The 11,218-nt window shown below is 32.1% G+C and overlaps 1 protein-coding gene across 1 annotated transcript in view; it reads right to left on the bottom strand.

Annotated features, from left to right (window-relative positions):
• Nucleotides 1-3,867: 3,867 nt before the first annotated feature.
• ntaq1 (N-terminal glutamine amidase 1) overlaps nucleotides 3,868-11,218 on the bottom strand; it is a 7,458-nt gene continuing 107 nt past the window's right edge. The window contains exons 2-6 of the mRNA XM_062436445.1: nucleotides 10,624-10,723; nucleotides 7,352-7,402; nucleotides 6,699-6,847; nucleotides 4,503-4,627; nucleotides 3,868-4,255 (exon numbers count right to left, since the gene is read on the bottom strand). Coding sequence (XP_062292429.1) covers nucleotides 4,116-4,255; nucleotides 4,503-4,627; nucleotides 6,699-6,847; nucleotides 7,352-7,402; nucleotides 10,624-10,723 — 565 coding nt within the window. The 3' untranslated portion in view covers nucleotides 3,868-4,115. The remainder of the gene's footprint in view (nucleotides 4,256-4,502; nucleotides 4,628-6,698; nucleotides 6,848-7,351; nucleotides 7,403-10,623; nucleotides 10,724-11,218) is intronic.

Here is an 11,218-nt window from a genome sequence, read left to right as displayed (position 1 = left end):
TTCTATGTTCTATATACTGTTCTGTATACTGTTCTATATACTGTTCTATGTTCTGTATACTGTTCTATATACTGTTCTATGTTCTATATACTGTTCTATGTTCTATATACTGTTCTATATACTGTTCTATGTTCTATATACTGTTCTATGTTCTATATACTGTTCTATGTTCTATATACTGTTCTGTATACTGTTCTATATACTGTTCTATGTTCTGTATACTGTTCTATATACTGTTCTATGTTCTATATACTGTTCTATGTTCTATATACTGTTCTATATACTGTTCTATGTTCTATATACTGTTCTATATACTGTTCTATGTTCTATATACTGTTCTGTTCTATATACTGTTCTATATACTGTTCTATGTTCTATATACTGTTCTATGTTCTATATACTGTTCTATGTTCTATATACTGTTCTATATACTGTTCTATGTTCTATATACTGTTCTATATACTGTTCTATATACTGTTCTATGTTCTATATACTGTTCTATATACTGTTCTATGTTCTATATACTGTTCTATGTTCTATATACTGTTCTATGTTCTATATACTGTTCTATATACTGTTCTATGTTCTATAAATATAATAAATATATATTATAAATGTGTAATAAATATATAATAAATATATATTATAAATGTGTAATAAATATATAATAAATATATATTATAAATGTGTAATAAATATATAATAAATATATATTATAAATGTGTAATAAATATATATTATAAATGTGTAATAAATATATATTATAAATGTGTAATAAATATATAATAAATATATATTATAAATATAATAAATATATATTATAAATGTGTAATATATATAATAAATATATATTATAAATGTGTAATAAATATATAATAAATATATATTATAAATATATAATAAATATATATTATAAATATATAATAAATATATATTATAAATGTGTAATAAATATATATTATAAATGTGTAATAAATATATAATAAATATATATTATAAATATAATAATATATATTATAAATGTGTAATATATATAATAAATATATATTATAAATGTGTAATAAATATATAATAAATATATATTATAAATATATAATAAATATATATTATAAATGTGTAATATATATAATAAATATATATTATAAATGTGTAATAAATATATAATAAATATATATTATAAATGTGTAATAAATATATATTATAAATGTGTAATATATATAATAAATATATATTATAAATGTGTAATAAATATATAATAAATATATATTATAAATATAATAAATATATATTATAAATGTGTAATATATATAATAAATATATATTATAAATGTGTAATAAATATATAATAAATATATATTATAAATATATAATAAATATATATTATAAATGTGTAATATATATAATAAATATATATTATAAATGTGTAATAAATATATAATAAATATATATTATAAATGTGTAATAAATATATATTATAAATGTGTAATATATATAATAAATATATATTATAAATGTGTAATAAATATATAATAAATATATATTATAAATATAATAAATATATATTATAAATGTGTAATATATATAATAAATATATATTATAAATGTGTAATAAATATATAATAAATATATATTATAAATATATAATAAATATATATTATAAATGTGTAATATATATAATAAATATATATTATAAATGTGTAATAAATATATAATAAATATATATTATAAATATATAATAAATATATATTATAAATGTGTAATATATATAATAAATATATATTATAAATGTGTAATAAATATATAATAAATATATATTATAAATATATATTATAAATGTGTAATATATATAATAAATATATATTATAAATGTGTAATAAATATATAATAAATATATATTATAAATGTGTAATAAATATATATTATAAATGTGTAATATATATAATAAATATATATTATAAATGTGTAATAAATATATAATAAATATATATTATAAATATAATAAATATATATTATAAATGTGTAATATATATAATAAATATATATTATAAATGTGTAATGAATATATAATAAATATATATTATAAATGTGTAATATATATAATAAATATATAATATATATATAAATGTGTAATAAATATATATTATAAATGTGTAATATATATAATAAATATATATTATAAATGTGTAATAAATATATAATAAATATATATTATAAATATAATAAATATATATTATAAATGTGTAATATATATAATAAATATATATTATAAATGTGTAATGAATATATAATAAATATATATTATAAATGTGTAATATATATAATAAATATATATTATCAATGTGTAATAAATATATAATAAATATATATTATAAATGTGTAATATATATAATAAATATATATTATAAATGTGTAATAAATATATAATAAATATATATTATAAATGTGTAATAAATATATATTATAAATGTGTAATATATATAATAAATATATATTATAAATGTGTAATGAATATATAATAAATATATATTATAAATATATAATAAATATATATTATAAATGTGTAATAAATATATATTATAAATGTGTAATAAATATATATTATAAATATAATAAATATATATTATAAATGTGTAATATATATAATAAATATATATTATAAATGTGTAATAAATATATAATAAATATATATTATAAATATATATTATAAATGTGTAATATATATAATAAATATATATTATAAAGGTGTAATAAATATATAATAAATATATATTATAAATGTGTAATAAATATATATTATAAATGTGTAATAAATATAATAAATATATATTATAAATGTGTAATAATATATATTATAAATGTGTAATAAATATAATAAATATATAATATATATATAAATGTGTAATAAATATATATTATAAATGTGTAATATATATAATAAATAAATATAATAAATATATATTATAAATATATAATATATATTATAAATGTGTAATAAATATAATAAATATATAATATATATATAAATGTGTAATAAATATAATAAATATATATTATAAATGTGTAATATATATAATAAATAAATATAATAAATATATATTATAAATATAATAAATATATATTATAAATGTGTAATATATATAATAAATAAATATAATAAATATATATTATAAATGTGTAATATATATAATAAATAAATATAATAAATATATATTATAAATATAATAAATATATATTATAAATGTGTAATAAATATATATTATAAATGTGTAATATATATAATAAATAAATATAATAAATATATATTATAAATATAATAAATATATATTATAAAAGTGTAATAAATATAATAAATGCATCAGACTTTATTTTTCAGACAGTCATTTAACACAAAGTGATTTAAATCATAAAAAAGTAAAATAAAAAACAAACAGGAGTTTTATGTTGACTTCCTCAGATTAAAGCAGCTGTCGTCATGACGACGATCATCCCTTCAACTGCATGAGTGTATAATACACACACACACACACATACACACTTATACACACACACATACAAACACATATACACATATATACACTTATACACACACATATACACACAGGAGGAAGAGGAGGAGGAAGAGGAGGGTTACATGTTCTTAACGAGCTCAATAAATGTTTGACATTAATTATAATTTTAAATCTTTTATGTGGAAATCTTTGAACAGGAAACTGCTGTCACAGCTCCGATGATGTCACAGCTCCGATGATGTCACAGCTCCGATGATGTCACAGCTCCAATGTCACAGCTCCAATGATGTCACAGCTCCGATGATGTCACAGCTCCGATGATGTCACAGCTCCGATGATGTCACAGCTCCAATGTCACAGCTCCAATGATGTCACAGCTCCGATGATGTCACAGCTCCGATGATGTCACAGCTCCAATGTCACAGCTCCAATGATGTCACAGCTCCGATGATGTCACAGCTCCAATGTCACAGCTCCAATGATGTCACAGCTCCGATGATGTCACAGCTCCAATGTCACAGCTCCAATGATGTCACAGCTCGGATTATGTCACAGCTCCGATGATGTCACAGCTCCGATGATGTCACAGCTCCGATGATGTCACAGCTACGATGATGTCAAAGCTGCTGGAGATGATGATGATGATGAAGAGGAGGCGTAGCGGGACAGGAAGTGGTGCAGCCGGTAGACGCTCCCCCAGCCGGCGGCGTCCATGTTGATGAAGTCATCGAGGTTCATCTGACACTCTGAGGAGGAAACGCATCATCAGCATGATGTCACCATGATGTCACCATGACGTCACAGGTACACAGGTGAACAGGTGTGCAGGTGAGCAGGTGAACAGGTGAGCAGGTGAACAGGTGAACAGGTGAACAGGTTAACAGGTAAACAGGTAAACAGGTAAACAGGTGAACAGGTGAACAGGTAAACAGGTGAACAGGTGAACAGGTAAACAGGTGAACAGGTGAACAGGTGAACAGGTGAGCAGGTGACCTGTGGTGTGGATGGGAGGGTACAGTGGGGGGGGCATCTTCCAAGAGCCGTCAGGGTTCCTCATGTGAGATCGATCAGAGGCGAAGTTCCTCAGGTAAGACTCTGCAGGTACGACACGCAGCAGCCTATCAGAGCACAGACAGGTGGTCAGGGTTAGGGGTGTGTGTGTTACCTCTAGTGGTCAGGTGTGTGTTACCTCTAGTGTTCAGGTGTGTGTTACCTCTAGTGTTCAGGTGTGTTACCTGTAGTGTGTTACCTCTAGTGTTCAGGTGTGTGTTACCTCTAGTGTGTTACCTCTAGTGTTCAGGTGTGTGTTACCTCTAGTGTGTTACCTCTAGTGTGTTACCTCTAGTGTTCAGGTGTGTGTTACCTCTAGTGTTCAGGTGTGTTACCTCTAGTGTGTTACCTCTAGTGTGTTACCTCTAGTGTGTTACCTCTAGTGTTCAGGTGTGTGTTACCTCTAGTGTTCAGGTGTGTGTTACCTCTAGTGTGTTACCTCTAGTGGTCAGGTGTGTGTTACCTCTAGTGTGTTACCTCTAGTGGTCAGGTGTGTTACCTCTAGTGTTCAGGTGTGTGTTACCTCTAGTGTGTTACCTCTAGTGGTCAGGTGTGTGTTACCTCTAGTGTGTTACCTCTAGTGGTCAGGTGTGTGTTACCTCTAGTGTGTTACCTCTAGTGGTCAGGTGTGTGTTACCTCTAGTGTGTTACCTCTAGTGTTCAGGTGTGTTACCTCTAGTGTGTTACCTCTAGTGTTCAGGTGTGTGTTACCTCTAGTGTTCAGGTGTGTGTTACCTCTAGTGTTCAGGTGTGTTACCTCTAGTGGTCAGGTGTGTTACCTCTAGTGTTCAGGTGTGTTACCTCTAGTGTTCAGGTGTGTTACCTCTAGTGTGTTACCTCTAGTGTTCAGGTGTGTTACCTCTAGTGGTCAGGTGTGTTACCTCTAGTGTTCAGGTGTGTTACCTCTAGTGTGTTACCTCTAGTGTTCAGGTGTGTTACCTCTAGTGTGTTACCTCTAGTGTTCAGGTTTGTGTTACCTCTAGTGTTCAGGTGTGTTACCTCTAGTGTGTTACCTCTAGTGTTCAGGTGTGTGTTACCTCTAGTGTGTTACCTCTAGTGTTCAGGTGTGTTACCTCTAGTGGTCAGGTGTGTTACCTCTAGTGTTCAGGTGTGTTACCTCTAGTGTTCAGGTGTGTGTTACCTCTAGTGTGTTACCTCTAGTGTTCAGGTGTGTTACCTCTAGTGTTCAGGTGTGTGTTACCTCTAGTGTTCAGGTGTGTTACCTCTAGTGTTCAGGTGTGTGTTACCTCTAGTGTGTTACCTCTAGTGTTCAGGTGTGTGTTACCTCTAGTGTGTTACCTCTAGTGTTCAGGTGTGTGTTACCTCTAGTGTTCAGGTGTGTGTTACCTCTAGTGTGTTACCTCTAGTGTTCAGGTGTGTGTTACCTCTAGTGTTCAGGTGTGTTACCTCTAGTGTTCAGGTGTGTGTTACCTCTAGTGGTCAGGTGTGTTACCTCTAGTGTTCAGGTGTGTGTTACCTCTAGTGTTCAGGTGTGTGTTACCTCTAGTGTGTTACCTCTAGTGGTCAGGTGTGTTACCTCTAGTGTTCAGGTGTGTGTTACCTCTAGTGTTCAGGTGTGTGTTACCTCTAGTGTTCAGGTGTGTGTTACCTCTAGTGTGTTACCTCTAGTGTTCAGGTGTGTGTTACCTCTAGTGTTCAGGTGTGTTACCTCTAGTGTTCAGGTGTGTGTTACCTCTAGTGTTCAGGTGTGTTACCTCTAGTGTTCAGGTGTGTGTTACCTCTAGTGTGTTACCTCTAGTGTTCAGGTGTGTTACCTCTAGTGTTCAGGTGTGTGTTACCTCTAGTGTTCAGGTGTGTGTTACCTCTAGTGTTCAGGTGTGTTACCTCTAGTGTTCAGGTGTGTGTTACCTCTAGTGTTCAGGTGTGTTACCTCTAGTGTTCAGGTGTGTGTTACCTCTAGTGTTCAGGTGTGTGTTACCTCTAGTGTGTTACCTCTAGTGTTCAGGTGTGTTACCTCTAGTGTTCAGGTGTGTGTTACCTCTAGTGTTCAGGTGTGTGTTACCTCTAGTGTTCAGGTGTGTTACCTCTAGTGTTCAGGTGTGTGTTACCTCTAGTGTTCAGGTGTGTTACCTCTAGTGTTCAGGTGTGTGTTACCTCTAGTGTTCAGGTGTGTGTTACCTGTGATACGCAGGTTTGATGCCGCGGTCGGAGCGCAGGGCGTGGGCAGCGTACAGTTTCAGGCTGCAGGGAAATGACATCACAGAATCCAGATCATAGATCAGAGAGTTCTCTGGACCGTCGACCTGCAGCAGAACCACGTGGTAATCCTGCAGGTACACGATGACATCACAGCTGTTAGTGACAGTGACATCACAGCCCCCACTCAGTGACATCACAGCCCACACACAGTGACATCACAGCCCACAGCGACATCACAGACCCACACTCAGTGACATCACAGCCCACACACAGTGACATCACAGCCCACAGCGACATCACAGACCCACACTCAGCGACATCACAGCCCCCACTCAGTGACATCACAGCCCACACACAGTGATATCACAGCCCACACACAGTGACATCACAGCCCACACACAGTGACATCACAGCCCACACTCAGTGACATCACAGCCCACACTCAGCGACATCACAGCCCACACACAGTGACATCACAGCCCACACACAGTGACATCACAGCCCACAGTGACATCACAGACCCACACTCAGTGACATCACAGCCCACACACAGTGACATCACAGCCCACACACAGTGACATCACAGCCCACACACAGTGACATCACAGCCCACACACAGTGACATCACAGACCCAGATCACTGGCTGGTCTCCATGTCCTGACTTCTGTTTCCAGAGAGGAACCTGATGGAGAACAAGCACAGTACAATTCAGCTCTTATAGAACCTGACTGATGTTTAATAGAACCTGACAGATGTTTAACAGAACCTGACAGATGTTTATAGAACCTGACTGATGTTTAATAGAACCTGACAGATGTTTATAGAACCTGACAGATGTTTATAGAACCTGACAGATGTTTATAGAACCTGACAGATGTTTAACAGAACCTGACAGATGTTTAACAGAACCTGACAGATGTTTAACAGAACCTGACAGATGTTTATAGAACCTGACTGATGTTTAATAGAACCTGACAGATGTTTATAGAACATGACAGATGATTATAGAACCTGACTGATGTTTATAGAACCTGACTGATGTTTATAGAACCTGACAGATGTTTATAGAACATGACAGATGATTATAGAACCTGACTGATGTTTATAGAACCTGACAGATGTTTATAGAACCTGACTGATGTTTATAGAACCTGACAGATGTTTAACATAACCTGACAGATGTTTATAGAACCTGACAGATGTTTAACAGAACCTGACAGATGTTTATAGAACCTGACTGATGTTTAATAGAACCTGACAGATGTTTATAGAACCTGACTGATGTTTATAGAACCTGACAGATGTTTAACAGAACCTGACTGATGTTTATAGAACCTGACAGATGTTTATAGAACCTGACAGATGTTTATAGAACCTGACTGATGTTTATAGAACCTGACAGATGTTTAACAGAACCTGACAGATGTTTATAGAACCTGACTGGTGTTTATAGAACCTGACAGATGTTTATAGAACCTGACAGATGTTTAACAGAACCTGACAGATGTTTAACAGAACCTGACAGATGTTTATAGAACCTGACTGATGTTTATAGAACCTGACAGATGTTTATAGAACCTGACAGATGTTTATAGAACCTGACTGATGTTTATAGAACCTGACAGATGTTTAACAGAACCTGACAGATGTTTATAGAACCTGCCTGATGTTTATAGAACCTGACAGATGTTTATAGAACCTGACAGATGTTTAACAGAACCTGACAGATGTTTAACAGAACCTGACAGATGTTTAACAGAACCTGACAGATGTTTATAGAACCTGACTGATGTTTAATAGAACCTGACAGATGTTTATAGAACATGACAGATGTTTATAGAACCTGACTGATGTTTATAGAACCTGACTGATGTTTATAGAACCTGACAGATGTTTAACAGAACCTGACAGATGTTTATAGAACCTGACTGATGTTTATAGAACCTGACTGATGTTTATAGAACCTGACCGATGTTTAACAGAACCTGACAGATGTTCATAGAACCTGACTGATGTTTATAGAACCTGACAGATGTTTAACAGAACCTGACAGATGTTTAATGGAACCTGACAGATGTTTATAGAACCTGACTGATGTTTATAGATCCTGACTGATGTTTATAGAACCTGACAGATGTTTATAGAACCTGACTGATGTTTATAGAACATGACAGATGTTTAACAGAACCTGACAGATGTTTATAGAACCTGACTGATGTTTAATAGAACCTGACTGATGTTTATAGAACCTGACAGATGTTTAATGGAACCTGACAGATGTTCATAGAACCTGACAGATGTTTATAGAACCTGACAGATGTTTATAGAACCTGACAGATGTTTAATAGAACCTGACAGATGTTTATAGAACCTGACAGATGTTTATAGAACCTGACAGATGTTTAATAGAACCTGACTGATGTTTATAGAACCTGACAGATGTTTAACAGAACCTGACAGATGTTTATAGAACCTGACTGATGTTTATAGAACCTGACTGATGTTTATAGAACCTGACAGATGTTTAACAGAACCTGACAGATGTTTATAGAACCTGACAGATGTTCATAGAACCTGACAGATGTTTATAGAACCTGACTGATGTTTAACAGAACCTGACAGATGTTTATAGAACCTGACAGATGTTTATAGAACCTGACTGATGTTTATAGAACCTGACAGATGTTTAATAGAACCTGACTGATGTTTATAGAACCTGACTGATGTTTATAGAACCTGACAGATGTTTAACAGAACCTGACTGATGTTTATAGAACCTGACTGATGTTTATAGAACCTGACAGATGTTTATAGAACCTGACAGATGTTTAATAGAACCTGACAGATGTTTATAGAACCTGACTGATGTTTATAGAACCTGACAGATGTTTAACAGAACCTGACAGATGTTTATAGAACCTGCCTGATGTTTATAGAACCTGACAGATGTTTATAGAACCTGACAGATGTTTATAGAACCTGACAGATGTTTAACAGAACCTGACAGATGTTTAACAGAACCTGACAGATGTTTATAGAACCTGACTGATGTTTAATAGAACCTGACAGATGTTTATAGAACATGACAGATGTTTATAGAACCTGACTGATGTTTATAGAACCTGACTGATGTTTATAGAACCTGACAGATGTTTAACAGAACCTGACAGATGTTTATAGAACCTGACTGATGTTTATAGAACCTGACTGATGTTTATAGAACCTGACCGATGTTTATAGAACCTGACTGATGTTTATAGAACCTGACTGATGTTTATAGAACCTGACCGATGTTTAACAGAACCTGACAGATGTTCATAGAACCTGACTGATGTTTATAGAACCTGACAGATGTTTAATGGAACCTGACTGATGTTTAATGGAACCTGACAGATGTTTAATGGAACCTGACAGATGTTCATAGAACCTGACAGATGTTTATAGAACCTGACAGATGTTTATAGAACCTGACAGATGTTTAATAGAACCTGACTGATGTTTAATAGAACCTGACAGATGTTTAATGGAACCTGACTGATGTTCATAGAACCTGACTGATGTTTATAGAACATGACAGATGTTTAACAGAACCTGACAGATGTTTATAGAACCTGACTGATGTTTAATAGAACCTGACTGATGTTTATAGAACCTGACAGATGTTTAATGGAACCTGACAGATGTTCATAGAACCTGACAGATGTTTATAGAACCTGACAGATGTTTATAGAACCTGACTGATGTTTATAGAACCTGACAGATGTTTATAAAACCTGACTGATGTTTATAGAACCTGACTGATGTTTATAGAACCTGACAGATGTTTATAGAACCTGACCAGTTTTGAAGAACCTAAAGAACCTGGCATTGATGTTCTTGAAATGTTCTCCTCTGGGTTCTCACCGTTCTGTTCTCATTAGAGATGAAAACCACAAAGACGTGTTCCAGCGGTGCGGTTCTCTCTGTTCTGATGAACTCACAGAGTTTCCAAACATTTTCCTCACTGCACAACAAGAACAGTGGAACCACTTTAGAACATGTTACACCTTCCTGTGTTCTGTCTTCATTTTGATTCAGAACACACTGAGTAGCATCAGTAGTACTAACCATGGCAGGGTTAGTAGTATTTATAGTAGTAGTAGTACTAACCATGGCAGGGTTAGTAGTATTTATAGTAGTATTTATAGTAGTAGTAGTAGTACTAACCATGGCAGGGTTAGTAGTATTTATAGTAGTAGTAGTACTAACCATGGCAGGGTTAGTAGTATTTATAGTAGTATTTATAGTAGTAGTAGTAGTACTAACCATGGCAGGGTTAGTAGTATTTATAGTAGTATTTATAGTAGTAGTAGTAGTACTAACCATGGCAGGGTTAGTAGTATTTATAGTAGTAGTACTACTAACCATGGCAGGGTTAGTAGTATTTAAAGCAGTAGTAGTAGTAGTATTTATAGTATTAGTAGTAGTATTTATAGTATTAGTAGTAGTATTTATAGTA

The sequence above is a fragment of the Scomber scombrus genome, chromosome 16 (genome assembly GCF_963691925.1).
Source record: "Scomber scombrus chromosome 16, fScoSco1.1, whole genome shotgun sequence".
Lineage (NCBI taxonomy): Eukaryota > Metazoa > Chordata > Actinopteri > Scombriformes > Scombridae > Scomber > Scomber scombrus.
Note: the sequence above shows the minus strand (reverse complement) of the source record. Positions and strands in the feature narration are given on the sequence as shown.